At 41.3% G+C, this 15,808-nt stretch overlaps 1 protein-coding gene across 1 annotated transcript; it reads left to right on the plus strand.

Moving 5' to 3' along the window:
• Positions 1-92: 92 nt before the first annotated feature.
• Positions 93-12,893, plus strand: LOC135384392 (uncharacterized). The gene is made up of 5 exons (XM_064613596.1): positions 93-133; positions 12,192-12,251; positions 12,314-12,412; positions 12,466-12,552; positions 12,787-12,893. Coding segments are annotated over exons 1-5 (354 nt in total). The 5' UTR covers positions 93-132.
• The last annotated feature ends 2,915 nt before the right edge of the window (positions 12,894-15,808 follow it).

Genomic DNA, 15,808 nt, shown 5'->3' on the forward strand with positions numbered 1-15,808 from the left:
CGAAAAAAGAGAAAGAAACCACGCGCGAACGCTGGGGCTTCGAACTCTCTGGAAAGAAACGAGCTATTTGCCTTTGATTGCTTCAGACGTGTGAGGTTTCTGGAATCGGGGCTTGATTCAAAGCTAACTGAAAGTAAGCCAGAGTAGTATATATAGGTTGAGAAACAACATGGTGTCCAAACTACGGCACCCCTGCCCCTGAGCCCTGCGCGTATTTTCCCTGCGCGTTTTTTTCCCCCGTGCGGCGCCAGTGCGGAGGGTTGTCCGCGCGCTTATAACATGCAGAGACATGCAAAGAAGGGTCATACACAAAAAAGTACGAGTGAAAATATATTTATTAATGCCAATTGTAATGCCAATCAAGTTGCGATATATTTATTAAAGCCAATTGTGCTGGGAATTGTGCCAATTGTGATGCCAATCAGGTGAAGGAGAAAAACCCAGCCGAAAAACCTTCACGACCTGTAACAGAAGAAACACAATACACATAATAAAGAATATACTTACTCATTACCAATTTCACAGCTTCCATATGGATATGACTCAATAGCATTAAAGAGATATCTCTTATCATCATAGGGCATGAGTGCAAGCTTAGTCGTTTCCAGTGTATACATACATTGGCGCTTACTACATATGGTCCTTTGTCGATGACTTACCTTCACACTATTAAGCAAAACATCTTTATATACATCATGATGCAATTCCTTACGAGCAATACTTTTCTTAACACCTTTTGCTCTAGCAATTTGACTATCATCACTCAATCGGATAGAATACATTTTTGCTTTCAGAGCAACCACCTCTTCAATTATCCTACCTCCAGTCTCATCCTTGAAGTGGAACAATGCACCCTTATTTTTATTGCTATAGAGTGGATGATCAGTGGGATAGGATGAAAGATCGAGGTGATCATCTGCGATCTTTTTGATTTCCTCTTCATACTCTGACGTATGAAACACACCAATGATAGGATCGGTATCTGAATACATGATGGTGATGGGACAATTCAACTTTTCCAAGAGAGTGCAATAGACAAATTCATACATTACCAACTTACTATAATCTAAAATACAAAAACCAATCTGCAATGGAAAGCTACACTTTACCTTCCTTTTCTTCATCTCATACAACACACAATTCTCAGACAAAATTTCAAATCGAATGCAGTCGTTCGAGGAGCTATATCTTTGGGCCTCTTCTTTGCTGAATGCTATCTTAATTGATCTAAATCGCCTGGGGGAAAGGAGTGTCCTATCGCAAAGGGCGTCACAGCTTAACTTTAGTATCGTCTTCTCAAAGTCTGTTTGCGCTGCAATGCGTCGCTTAATGTTCATTTCAATGTATGGACCAAAGACCATACCCTGACGAAATTTCAACACTCTATGAATTTTGCTAACACGCATACCTAACTTACAATACAGACTCAACAAACGATAATGTACAACATACTCTGTTTTATCGTTACAAGTGAGAAGTAACTTACCCTGTGCTGCAGGTTTGTAATTCAATTGGTCTTTTAGAGTCAACTGATACTCTGACAACCAACTCTCGTCAACCTTTTGATTCATTGGAGCTAGTGGGAAATACATGGTCTTCTGGTGTAGCTCCGGTGGGTAGACGAGGTCGCACACGTAAATGGAACCGTACTCTGCATCCTGAGGATGGTTAATGATGTCCAAACTCGAAAATTCGGATTCGGGCACCCACTCGAATCTTCCAATAGGCAATGGCAATGTTTGGCAACTGGCATACAGACTGTTTGCATCCCAATAGGAGATGTAACTTTGTGGTTTCTCCGGGTCAAAGTTTGCACAATATTTGTTATTGGCAGCAGCATACCTCAATCCTTGTTGGCAAATACCACCTCTAATAGAAGACTCGATGGTTCGATACATATCTTCATCTGTAAGCAGCTCGATCTCGGCCTTTGTATACTTGAGAGCAGCCTGCCAACTGAATCCGGGTAGACTGACAAAGTGCAGCACTTCCAATCCATATGTCTTCATAGAAAGCTGTCTAAAATGCTGCATAACATCTAAAAGGAGCAGGACATCACATTCCAAATAGATCATTGTATAATCTTTCAATGACTTGCAACCAAAATGGTCATATGTTTCTCGAGCGAAAGCATAGTCATCTTCGCTGATGTGTGTTCCATTCAAATCGTCATAAAAACCCTCCTTGGTCGGCAGGCATTCTTCATTGTAGACTTGAAAGCTTTTGGTCCAGGAATATGGGTACACACCTTTCCTAGTTAAACTGGCAAAGTCATTACCATACACTTGCCGTAGGCACTTAAATGCCTCAATTCCTTCCGACACCTTCAAACTATCCACCAAACAAGAAAGGGAACTATTTAAGAATTGCGTGGTGTCCCTGAATATGAAATTGCCATATTCAAAATTGCGAATCTTCTCCGAGCTCGTCGCGATGAGTTTGGGTGGGTGTTCCAACTTCAAAGCATGGAAACAATGCAACAAGGAGCTGATGTCGTACTGAAGGTTGTGGATGAGCACGGGAATTTTGCCATGATTGCTGCAACTGATGTTACATTCGTTACAAATGATAGCCAAAAAGTTGCTGACACTGCTTTCACGGCTGTGATCGTGATGACGCACCTTTTTCCTACGAACACTAAACAACACACCGCAATACTCACAGTGTGTTGCAGCGACATGTTTACGAGTTTCTTCGTCTGTGAGTTTAATGGGGGCAGGGCAACGACTGATATCGACCACCTTGTTATCAAAACGTAACAGGCAGTCGACGCACCTGGAAGCGGCATCGGGACCTAAATATCTTTCATTTGCGAGTATTTTCGAATCATAGGTTCTGATTAGAATGCAGCAGAAGGAACTCATAACATGCTTCTGCACGGCACTTTTCACGTTCGTATTAGGGTCGAGGACAGACTCTGTATCGAGTCCGATAATATATGGAAATGCGAACATGTGACCAAACTTGTCAAATTTTAGAACATTCTTACCTGGCTCAGGGACCTCCATCAAAAGCTCATCGAAATTCCTGCACACTCTCCTATGTGACACTAGGTTTTCCCGTGTTGCAAACCCCCTCGTACACTTTTCACAAAAAAATCTACTTTTCTTACCATTCAATGTATTAAAATTCCTTATCCCAAAAAAGTGATTATCAAATTCCAATAATTGCACTTTATCGTTAAATGCGAGACGCGGAACACGCGAAGTGTGGATACCCCCACCCTGATATGAGTACACATACAATTCAATTTGATTCCGTTCTTCAAATTCTGCAATCTCGGAATACGATACCGGACCGTCGGGCCACCATCTGACTCGTGCCAATGGATTCGAATCGAGATCCACAAGATACTTACGATATCGTTTCCAATCATTTCCATGTGTTTTTTTGAGGATGCAATAGCGCTAAAGTATTGTATTTGAAACACTCATTGTCGGGGCATTTTACATTTGTGAGTGTTTTCTTTCTTTTTTTCAATTCGGCAGGAATTACAGTGTCACAGCCAATCTTCTTTTTTTCAATAGCGCTTATGTTCAATTCGATTTCGGATACGTCTCGTGAGACGTAACCACTACCTTCACCCTGATAATTTTCCAGGTTGCGCGCTAACTCGCTAATCATTTCATTTAGCGCAACCATTATATCCGCGAGACTATGAATTTCTCGCGACACGGCACTTAGAAAAGCAAAATGGCTACTCATCGAATCGCCAACTTGCTTTACCATCAATACTTTCACGCGCATACAAAATTTAAAAGGTATGGGATGTTGTTGTAATATGGAAACTATATCGTGCTGGTAATGTACCAGGTATTCGAACGGATCCTCGACATAGTCGTCATATGGTGACGCGAACAGGACGTAACGTCCAAGGTACCCTTCAAAGGCCGCAGCGGTTTCAAAGAACGGAAAGTATGGTACGCTAACACCAGGATGAGCCACCGAAACATGTTCCGCGAGATTGTTCACAACAGGCTCTGGGCTATCAGGATTTTGCACGGCATCAGCCGGCGTATTATCATCAAAAACTCCATCCATCAAAACCTGATCAAATTCTAATCTCCACTCTTCATCAAACAAAGCAGGATCTAAACTTGGAACATTAGCATCCTCCTCCATGCGACGAATTACCTCCTCAACGCAATCATACCCACAGATTCCACAGCGAGGGACTAGAAACAGACATTCCATAAATTAAAATAAGAACAGTAAGCAAGAAGCAGATTTACTTTTCAAAGATCTCAGCAGCACACCAAAACACATTTTTTGGCAAAGGAAACAAGCACTGCAACCAGGGCAACAGAACTTGGTGGAAAAAACAACCCGCCAGCCACTATTTTATAGTAAATGTGGGCGGAACCGAAAATTGCATATAGAAAATCGTTAACCAATGGCATACTAAGAAAACCAATAGGCATCCTTTCCATCTCATTCTCTCCCAAATCAACGATGGAAACAGACGAGTGCTATTCACTCTCCCTGGAGGACTGTGAGTTTTTTACAGCTTTTCTCCTCTCTTTCCACTAACTTAAGGAGATTTTTTGTTTTAGATTATGAGTGTCTTCTGACAGGCGACTTGCCCATTGTGCAAACATTGAAGACACCGCCCAGAAGTTTCTTTATACAAAATGGCAATCATCTGAGACAATGTCGATGCGGGGGATTGATTTCATCGAAATCGTCAGACTGGCTAGATCATAACATCAGACCATTTCTCGGATGCCATCCCAACTCGGATTGAGTATGAACTCGGCTGAGAGATTTCACTTGACTATACAGTGGATGATGTATGAAGACCTGATGAAATTAAACTCGTACTTGAATTGCAACGGACCTGAGAGTGACTTCACACTCATATTGCGATGTTTACCGTATCAACTCAAAACAAGACGCGGACAACTAAGGAAGAGACTACAAAAGTTTGTCGCCGTGAAATGTGACTTGTTAAGACGATACCGTGATGGTGAACAGATTTCACCGGCCATTATCAATGCCGGTTTGAGAAGACCAATCCTTCGGAATTATTACATTCAGCATTCGCACTACATCGTCCAACGAAAAGAAGACGGATCTCGCAAGATAGTGAGTCTGGAGGATTATCTTCAAAGTGCTTGTACACTGAATAAATGAGAGAATTTTTCTTAAATGAGGTATTCCTCTTCAGTCATTTTTATTACCTTGAGATCGTTGTGTACAAGGTTATTGTCAAATAATGACATAATGCTTTTGAGTGAATAATTCTTACAAAGACGGGAAGCAAATACGGAAACAAAGAGGCCACAGTGGGAGCTGTAGAGACTCTGTATACACTTGTCACGATATTCGTCAACAGGTAGATCTAGCAGTTCCTCTTCAATTGGTGGTAGACCAAAGCTGTCCACATAGATGAATCTATCATTTCGATCCATCATGTACAACAACCAATGCTCTCCCGGGCCGTCGTGTGGATGCGTATTAATGACAATGAAACCTTCTTCTTGAAGTGGCGAAACTCTGTCGACAGCGTAGGTTCCTCGATACATTCTCACAGTTTGAGGGTTCATTGAAAACAATAATTCAAGATCTAGAACGTCCACGATTTAATCCAAATGAATTGCAAGGTCAGCATTGACTGTCAATATCTTGGGGCTCTCACTTATAAGTATAATCGACACAGCGTGAGGCAATGGTTTTGCAAATTTAAGTTCAATTCTACAATTTCCCTTACGTATCGGATTAAAGTAGCCGCCAACGGACTCGTCTGCACTGAGGTTCCAATGCAATATGAATGAATTAGTTTTATAATTCTGATAACGCAGCTCGACGCTTCTATCATTCAGTTGAGATAGGAAATCATAATAGCTTCCTCTGCATAGGTCATTGTCCCAGTCGTATGAGAGTTGTTTTCGATGTCCATCAATTGTTAGTGTTACTGAACTCACGTTGAAATGTTCAAAATTTAAAGGACTCAGTTTGAAGTCACCCTGATAGGCGTCGGTCCGTGTCATAACCATTGAGATCCGATCTGGAATGCGATCGGTGTATAGATTGTCGAAAATACCATCCACTGAGCCAGCAGTTATTGTCTTAATTTTGTTCTCTAAACCTCGCATAGTATAACACGCTGGATGTTTCTTCAGTATAGACTGGTGAGAGAGGGAAGTTGAGTTACTGACTTTGACTTTACGTAATGACAGTACTGCATTGTGTATCTTGATTTGATGTTGATGAGTTTCTCCTGGACCAGTCAATAAGCGATGCATGTCGCTGGCGTGCACAGCAGACACCCTAACATCCAATCCCGGTAATAATAGCTTAATTTGATCTGTCAAATCCGTATTAACACGCATGACAACTTCAAATAGTTTGCCACCACTTGTTCTAGAAATGAGTGCTTTAGCAATATTCGAATTTGGATCGTTTGCGGCATGTTCACCTGAATCATAAATATACATTCCGCAATCATCTACCGTTTTCTGAAGATGCGTGTTGGTGTGGAGCAAAGTATCAAGCATACATCGGTAGGAATTCAAACAATTTGATGATACCAATCGCTGATTGATATACACATTAATATACTTAAACATTGCAGCTCCCAAGTTATTCACGGGAAATACAACATCGTTGACTACACCATCCGCCGTCCTTGTATACGGATCACTCCCATCGCTTCTCAATATCTGCATAGTTAGTTTAATGTACATACTAGAAACATCGAGATAGAGATCGGATAAGTTGCTTATATTCCATTCAATCGTAGATTCGCCGCCTGTAATTGTTGATACAGGGTAGAATAATTGATTCTCGCATGATTCTATAGAAATTTGAGTGGGTGGGATTTGAAAAAGCTCACACTCGCCCTTCAAAACCAATTCGGACTGGGCGTGGACTACGTTGACCAGTGACATGTTTGCGACTGAATACAATTGTCACCCTCTCCCATGTTTTATTTTTTAGGATTGTTTACCTGTAGCCCCTTTTTCCCACCCCTCCACTTCTTTCAAGATGGAAGACAGTGTGTCGCTTCTAAGAAGAAATGAATCGTTTCGCAGCTCTTTCTAAGCATCTTCCCATGACGTATGGTAACGAGTACAAAATCCGATCCCGTGTCGAGACCTCCGGCGTCGTTTCGCGACTCTTCCTCAGCAGCTTTTTATCGCATCTTCCCACGACCTATGGTAACGAGTACGAAATGCGATCCCGTGTCGAGACCGCCGATACGCACCACTTCTAACGGTTTTCTTTCAAATTGGACAACTCCGTGTCGATGCGCCGGTTCTAACGGCTTTTTTTTACTTACCCCCACCGCAATCCGTTATCGTCGCGACCTCCCATGTCGATGCGCCGGTTCTAATGGCTTTTTTAAGTGGACAGTCGCACTTATCCACACCGCAATCTTGCCTTATTTCCCACATTTTTACTATCCAGTCAGACAAACGGACGCCAGCGTTGACGAAAATATTTATTCCTCACTCCAATTGGGTTGCTTGTCAAAGACGTCTTTTCTTCTTCTTTTCCTACGTCTGCCACCGCCGCCAGCAAAATCTTTTAACACTTGCGACTTAAGCTCGGATGCACTGTTTCTAATGGCTTCTTTCAGATGTTGACCATCTGATAGTTTTCGTGCCAGGTTTTTTGCTGCATTCATTGCGGTCTTAGTAACGTATGGATGTGCTCGTCGCAGGAGTGGTAATGCAAACTTGCGCAATGATTTAAAGAATCCACTGCCCCTCTGGAACATCGGACCTGAGTACGGCATAATATTCCCCAGTCCGTGACCGTAGTGGATTTCCGGGATTTCTTTAAGATACATGTCTAAAATGTAGAGCTAGAGCTGTTTTGCCCGGTCCTTTGAAGTGGAGAGGTCGACCAGAGTCGTCACACAACTTAATTGAAATGAAATTTATTTCATTATGCAATAGCTTAAAATATTGTATGTTTTGGAAAGCATAATGAATGATACTGTCTTCCTTTGCAGAGTATGGAACTAATTTTAATATGGGAAACTTCTTTGCACCCAAGTGCGATGATTCGATAATATCGCAATAAACTATAAAATGATGGAATAATGGTGTAAGTCTGAGGTGTGTGTTTCCAATTGTACTGTTCGCAAAAGTTGTAAGTGGTGCAAAACCTAGCATATTAGAGAGGTATTCTGATAGATGAATAGTAACACCGTCAATTGGGTTGATAGTGCAGAGCTTTCTCTCGTTACTATATGTGAGTAGAGCTTTGCCTTCTAATTGATTGTTGATTGTATGTAGCAGTAATTTCGGAGTTTCATAATGATCTGGTTGAATAGTTATTCTTTTTGTAACAAGTACTTCTTTCTCTATAATCAAGTCATAAGTGCGTTCAAATGGATCTCCATAGTAGTAGGCTGTATCATCTTTTATATTAAAATTATTTAATCTGAGGAGATTCTTGAGCTGTTCTGGAATAACAAAGAGACTGTGTAATGGCTGTGTCAATCTATAACTATTCTCCCGGAATGTTACATTTCCTTCAATTTTGTGTGTTTTAAAAAAGCGATTTAATGTTGTCTTGATAGAACAACCTGGAATGAATGCGATCAAGCCATTTGAAGTAAGAATAGAAATTTCTTCTAGTATGCATAGCTGCGAAGCGAATTCCTCTCGAAGGAATGTGTCCTGACGAGGCACCTTAGAACCTATCACAATATTGCCTTGAATGGTTGACACTCCAATAGTCTCTTGCAAGTTTTCATCTATAAATTTCATTGACCGAACAGAATGTGGTAAACGGAATACATATCTCCCTTCAATATAATTGATAGAACTGTTCAAGTCTTTAAAAAGCTCTAGAAGGGCCATTTCGATAGTTTTTTTAACGATAATAGTCTTGCGAAGCTCTGCAAATTCTTTGTAATCAAGCTGCATGACACCATCATCACTCCGCGGTATACTGTAGAATAGATTACAGATCGATAGTTCTTGTAATCCAACTTCATACTTTCCACTCAGTTGTAGGGATGCATTCAAAGCAATTGTAAAGTTGTCCAGTGTATTTGTTGGATATAATTCGGTACAATCATTGGACAGGAGGTACATATAAAACTCAGAGCCTGGCAACATCGTGCACTGGAACCCACGAATTAAATGAATCGTCATAACCAGCCCACTTCACTTTATAATGAGTGACTCCATCAATTTTCTTACTGGATATAATTTTTTCAATTGGATATGGGTCATCAGGCTCTTTAATAACGCACTGCAATTCGTTTGCATAATATGTGCCCTCTTCTTCTACACCATCTGGGCCTGCAATGTAAAAGACAGGTGGATCTGTTTTCTTATTCCTCGAAATTGTATAGATAACGTGAGACCAGTGTCCTGTGTACCCCTTGTCAAATATTGATCGATTCAATACAACACGAACTTGCTGGCCAATTTCGAATGGTATTGTGATGTCATCATCTTTTTTACTATTGAGTCTATTGAAGAGCTCAACCTCGTTACTTTCATTCACTTCATTCGGTGCCATTTTAATAGTTCTATGGTAAGAATTGTTATAATCTTCTATAATCTTTGGAAGAATTTTAAGGTACTTGTGATGTCCTTTACTACGGAAATAACGGAATAGGCGACCTTTAATAGTTCTAATGGCGCGTTCAGCTAGACAAGATTTAAGTCCAGTCCTAGTAGCATATATTGAGATGCCATGACGCCTACACCAAGCCTGCACATGTTTGTTGAAGAACTCAGACCCCTGATCTACATGGATTAGCCGTGGGGTTTCCCCTCTCTGTCGATATATCTTCATAAATTCTTTCTTCACATCTTCACCTCGCTTGGTCTTGAGAGGTGTGGCCATGACTTGCCTCGACAAACAGTCTATCACAAGCAGTATGTATGAGAATCCTTTATTGTATTTCTTGTATTGGATGAATGAAATGAGGTCTGCTTGATGTAGATCATTCAGGTGGAGTGAGATGACTTTCCTTCTCTTAAATCTTCGTCTTGCATCTTTGTGGAGAGTATAGACGTCATCGCGTTGTAATTCTTGTAGTGCTTCTTTCCTTGTGATTTTCCGTGCCTTTTGATATCGTTTGACCCCTCCGAGCCCGCCGTCAGGTGATCTGTAGCTCATTCTTCTGAGAAATATTCTTCATCCGAAGATGAAATCAACTTTGTTCTTTGCGGCGACTTGTAGGTCTCCCACAATATTTTCTTCTTTGATTTTCTTTTCTGTCTGATCTTGTGTGATGGTAGAAGTTTTGACACCTTTAGAAACCAAGCGGGCCTCACTCGTTTATGACCGGATAGGTACAAGACCAATTCCATTATACTAGAGCCTTGAATGGTTTTGTTGTTATGAATGATTTCTCCTTTTTCATTCCATGACAAACTCCTCGGTATCGCTGACACTATGCGCCTAACTTTTTTAATATTTATATTATCTGGTAGAGCGTCATAATCGAACTTTCTGCTAATACTTTCCTCCATTTGTAATGGTTTTATTATTGGCGGATCTGATTCTATTGTCGGTTTCAATTGATTTTTTATAGTGTAGTACATAGCTGTTAGCATACGCTTTACCTTTACATCTTCACTTTCATTAGATTCCAAAATAGTGTCCACTGGATTTAATACCTCGATTTTTGTTGCCATTTTCAAACACCGGCTACCTTAGCTATAGCCCGCCCTGCTACACCACCTAATATACTAGTCAAGCCTGTCAGTAATAGTGGGAGTAATGGGACCAAACCTCCTCGTTGTCGATATAAAAACTTTTGTAGCTTCTTTGGTGATTTGTGCAATGTTTTATATGCGATGTATCGAATTGTAGCTTTATATTTCTTTAAATCTTTGTATAGTTTCGGTGAAAGTTTAACATTACCATTCAATATATTCTTGCAAACTTCGGAAAGAGCTTCAATGCTGTGCGGAGGAGCCTCCTTCAATATGTACCTTATGTAAACCACTATATGTAACTTAACCATTAATTATAAAGAATATGAAAAAAGTGGTTAAATTTGATTTCTTGTTTCAGCTCCAGAGTCGCCGCCGCCGATATGTATGTATTATTGTGTGTGTGTGTGTGTCTGTGTGTGTGTGTGTGTGTGTGTGTTATTAATTGATAATATCTTTTCAGCATACACACCAGTATCGGATCAGAGCAGTAAGTTTTTGATTTACAGTGTAGTTCTTTTTTCTCATGGCTGTTGTCTTTTTTTCAGTATTTAGCTCTAGTCCAACATTTTTTCCAAATGGTAAGGAATTATAAAGAATATGAAAAAGATGTTTAAATTTGATTTCTTGTTTCAGCTCCAGGGTCGCCGCCGCCGATATGTATGTATTATTGTGTCGTGTATATAGTTGTTGTTGTTGGTGGTGGTGTGTGTGTGTGTTATTAATTGATAATATCTTTTCAGCGTACACACCAGTACCAAGACCAACGCCTGAATGTAAGTTAAAGTTATAGCATAATTACAATAATAAATGATGTTCACTTACAGATTACTGGGGTCTGTCGCCACAGTGTATGTATTAATGAAATGTATAAATTGATATTAATTTAGATTCGCTTACAGATTACTGGGGTCCGCCACCACAGCATTGTATGTATTATTGAAATATAAGTGTGCTTTCATATAATAACAATATCCACTTTTTCAGGTCAGTGCTGTGTCCAACGTGAGTTATCGTGTTGTAAGCAAATGTGACGACGTTAATTTTATGTTTTCTTTCAGGAGTGGAAACAAAAGAGTTTATAAAAAATGTAATAATAGAGACATTGAACGAAATATTTAGAGATCAATAAATGTATGTATTCTTTATTATGTGTATTGTGTTTCTTCTGTTACAGGTCGTGAAGGTTTTTCGGCTGGGTTTTTCTCCTTCACCTGATTGGCAGCACAATTGGCTTTAATAAATATATCGCAACTTGATTGGCATTACAATTGGCATTAATAAATATATTTTCACTTGTACTTTTTTGTGTATGACCCTTCTTTGCATGTCTCTGCATGTTATAAGCGCGCGGACAACCCTCCGCACTGGCGCCGCACGGGGGAAAAAAAACGCGCAGGGAAAATACGCGCAGGGCTCAGGGGCAGGGGTGCCGTAGTTTGGACACCATGTTGTTTCTCAACCTATATATACTACTAGCCAGGGGAGCTTGTTTTGGATAATAGAATTTGGCAGATATTTTGAGGGCATGCTTCACCAATACTTTGTTTATCCTAGTGCGAACCATGCTTGATACAATAAGCTCATTGCTTGCCCCGGGCACCGGTCAGGGAAATGGTAAAACGCTGTCAAAGTTAAGCTGTAGTGTGTACTATTCGTATTTATTGTATGTTCCGCAGGGTCATTGGGGGAGGCCAAGGGAAGTTACAGTGGTTCTCACTTTGAGAGAGGCGACCAAGATGAGGATGTTCTGCTTTCAGACAGCATGCATGAGGAATGTGAGACACTGAATCACAGCCTCCGAGCACTTGCTAAATAGTCTAAATTCCAGCTATCTTCAGTGAGTCCTGCGCTGTCGAAGCTGTTTCCAGTGGGTCCTGCATGCGACAACCACAGCTTGAAAATCTGGTGCACTCAGGTATGGGTTTTGCTGAAGTGTACGACACTGAATAACTGCCAAGTGTAAGGACAGCAAATGGGCTTAAATAGGCTTTTATTTTGCATATACATCCCTCTTGACAAATTAGATAGTGCGCATCGCATCCTAGCTATTCCAAGAATACGTTCTCCCATTGTCATTTTCTGCGTGTTCAAAGCTGTTCTGTATACCTTCTTCGCTGCATTCAAGTCGAGAAAAAAAAACTTTCTTCAGGGAGGTCTGCCATGGGAGATCGAGATCAGCCAAGGGATTTCTGCCATGCTAATCAAACTGTGACTGCTGCCATAGCCGCTGAGCCTCCTGGTAAGGGCATGTCATAAATTTAATCACAAATATTTAGGACCTGACTTTTTCAAGTTATATCTGAGTGCACCTGATATTTTTTTTTCAAAGGTGAAATTGGGAAAATTCAGGTATAACCTACCCATTGTGCATCTCGCAAATTGGCAAGGAATTGAAAAAAAAAAGTAGGTTCTGCGGTGATGGAGGGGTAAATAGACTTTTGAGAATTCGAAGCTGCTGCTGCTGCTGCTGCTTCATCGTCTGCTACTGTTGTCACTCTGAGACATCCACCTGGTCTGAACACAGTGAAAGGCTGATTTTAGGTATGTCAAGTGGCAGCAGCAGCTCGAAGAAGAGTGCGCCATGCTGTCAGAACATAGGGTGACCTTTTTACAGCTTGATATTAATCTCATAGCTCTTGCTGAAGCATTTTCGGCCCTGAACCAAAATCACATGACGCGAACACACTACACGTTCTGTATATGATCCCTCACAATCGTACTGCAAGTAGCCGTGCTTAGTTATTATGTCTGTATGATAGCCGCTACGCTGGTGTGCGGGAGGGGTATAACAAGAACATACAACAGAGTAGTGGGGGACTCTTGTGGGAGCACCAGCTGGTTTTTCTGCTTTGGAACGGTTAAAATTGTTGCCTGTGCTGTGCTACCCTCCGTTGCCAAACAGGCGAGGACACCCCGGGAGCGGTTTCTGCCTGCCTGCCTGCTCTTGAGTAGGAATCCCGCAAATGTGAGGGGTCAACTTACAATTGGGTCACTGTCTTGTGGGGCATGAAATATTGCTATTTGCCCGCATACAACGCTGCGGTTTGCCCTAAAAAAAGAACGTCCACATAGGAAGGGGAGCACCACATAATAAAGTCAGTAAAATATGTTATTTTGAAGCAAGTATTACCTGTGGCACCCACGTAGTGAACTCCCGTGTAGTCTCTGAGGCACAGTGTCTCCTGTTCCCTTTGTCACGTGTGCTTTGCACTGCCCTTTAGCCGCACACGTTTCTCGCGTAAGGTAACAAAGTGATTGTCGTGCTTTCGCATGGCCAAGTTTGTGCCACGAGTACTCTAGTACCTTGTTGTGATCACCCCGATACTGTGTTTCTTGTTCCTTAAGTGCACATGCTCGCGCACGATGGCGCACAACAGTACATCTGTGACATCAGACAATAAGCGTCACAAAATGCAGGCATAAGCTTGCAGCCTTTTTTGTCCTCACATCATTTTGCCCTGGCTTCCCGATTTCAGAGTGCGTTGACCTATGCATTGACCTATTTTCGGGTAAATGCCACCATGTGTCAGAGTGCAATTGGGGATTTTTTTGCAACATGCTGAATGTATGAAAAATATTTGGCATGTATTTTTTTGTATATTTTGGCAAATGGTAAAAAGTTCACTAACTCTACTACATGCGAAATTGAAAATATTCGTTTATTTACATACAGGCGCATTTGACAACACGTTGACCAATGCAAAACCCTTGTCCAAGCTTGATGACAGCAGGGTTAGTAGATGACAGTATCAATTTTGCGTACACCTGATAATACCTTCCCCTTCAGTTTCATGTCCGGAATGGTTTTGTCCTCACGGAAGAACAAGCTTCTAAAATATTCAGAAACAAGAGGCCAACGCTTGTGATGAAGGATATGGCAAAGGCCATATGGGGTGACACCGTCCTTGCAGTGCGAACCTACAGTGGGAAGACTGCGCCAAAAGACCGTCGGGATCCAGAGGCACCTATAAGGAAGGAGCTGACGCCAATGAAAGTCGGACTTGTCATTGGTATGATATAACTCCGAATTTCTTTTTCTCAGGCTAATCTTACTGATTTCATCATCTAGGCATGTGTGAATATTTGAAAATTTTAAATATTGAATGAAATTATTGTATTCAATTCAATTCGAAGTCAAATAGCAATATTTGAAAATTTATTAAAATTTTTGGAATATTTTTGCAGTTGTTTAGCCCACGAAGTAGGCTTCACCTGATATTTGTGCGCATTGCAGGAAGCCAACTTTACAAGCACACTTTGCATTCAGTAGACCAAGTAATACCCAAAACACACAGTCTGGATCGGTCCACAATCCTCGTTGGCGCAATCCCACTGTCCGCACTTCGCGTTGGGGATCTTGGTTTTCATTTGCAGTCATCTGGTGGAAGCTTTGCACAATACCCCTGAAGTTTCAAATTAAGCCTTAAATTGAGCCAAATTAATTAAGAAAAAATTGGTCCAGGATGTCTACTTGAAATAAATTCACATTAATACAAATGCGATTTCATCTGTTTCGGCGCTTGTCGATGTTGTTTTCTTCGTGCGGACTGCTGCCATCGTCGCCATCTTACAAACCCGGAACCAGCAGCGCGAGTAGCAAGAAGGCGAGGGTGAAAGGAAGCCACTGCGCCTGCGCCAACCTTCCTTGAAGTGTGTAATCATGTTCACGAACGGGGGACAAGTGTCTGCGTTTGTTGATCTCTGTCGCCGAGGTTCGCTTTGTCCGCACCTGAGAGCGATAGCAATCACTGCCTAATCACAATTGTGTGCGATGTGGATCCTGTGTCATTGCGTTTTGGGTATAACAACAAAATTATAAAACACTTAATCTTTCCTTTAATGGTTACAATCTTTCATGCAGTGGACAGCATTTTGTCAGGTACAAAAACAACAGCATTGGAGCTACAAATATATATATACAGTCATTTACAAATATATATATACAGTTATGTCTCGCGTATCCGGAGTTCAGATATCGGGGAAAACTCGTTATCCGGACTACACTGCCGGGAACGAACCTGCTACCATTGGATTTTGTCTCGGTTATCCGGAATTCGTTATCCGTATCCGGACAGCAAGTACGGGGAACAATCTTCCAGGACCTGTGGGTAATTCTGATTCGCATATCCGAAAAAGTGTCAACTTCCTCTGTCCCTGCTTCCTGGCATGTG

The sequence above is a fragment of the Ornithodoros turicata genome, chromosome 2 (genome assembly GCF_037126465.1).
Source record: "Ornithodoros turicata isolate Travis chromosome 2, ASM3712646v1, whole genome shotgun sequence".
NCBI lineage: Eukaryota > Metazoa > Arthropoda > Arachnida > Ixodida > Argasidae > Ornithodoros > Ornithodoros turicata.

Coding starts and splice junctions, on each gene's coding strand:
- LOC135384392 (XM_064613596.1), top strand. Junction 12,252..12,313: donor GGGCACCGGTCAGGGAAATG/GTAAAACGCTGT, acceptor TATGTTCCGCAG/GGTCATTGGGGGAGGCCAAG. Junction 12,553..12,786: donor TGAAAATCTGGTGCACTCAG/GTATGGGTTTTG, acceptor AACTTTCTTCAG/GGAGGTCTGCCATGGGAGAT.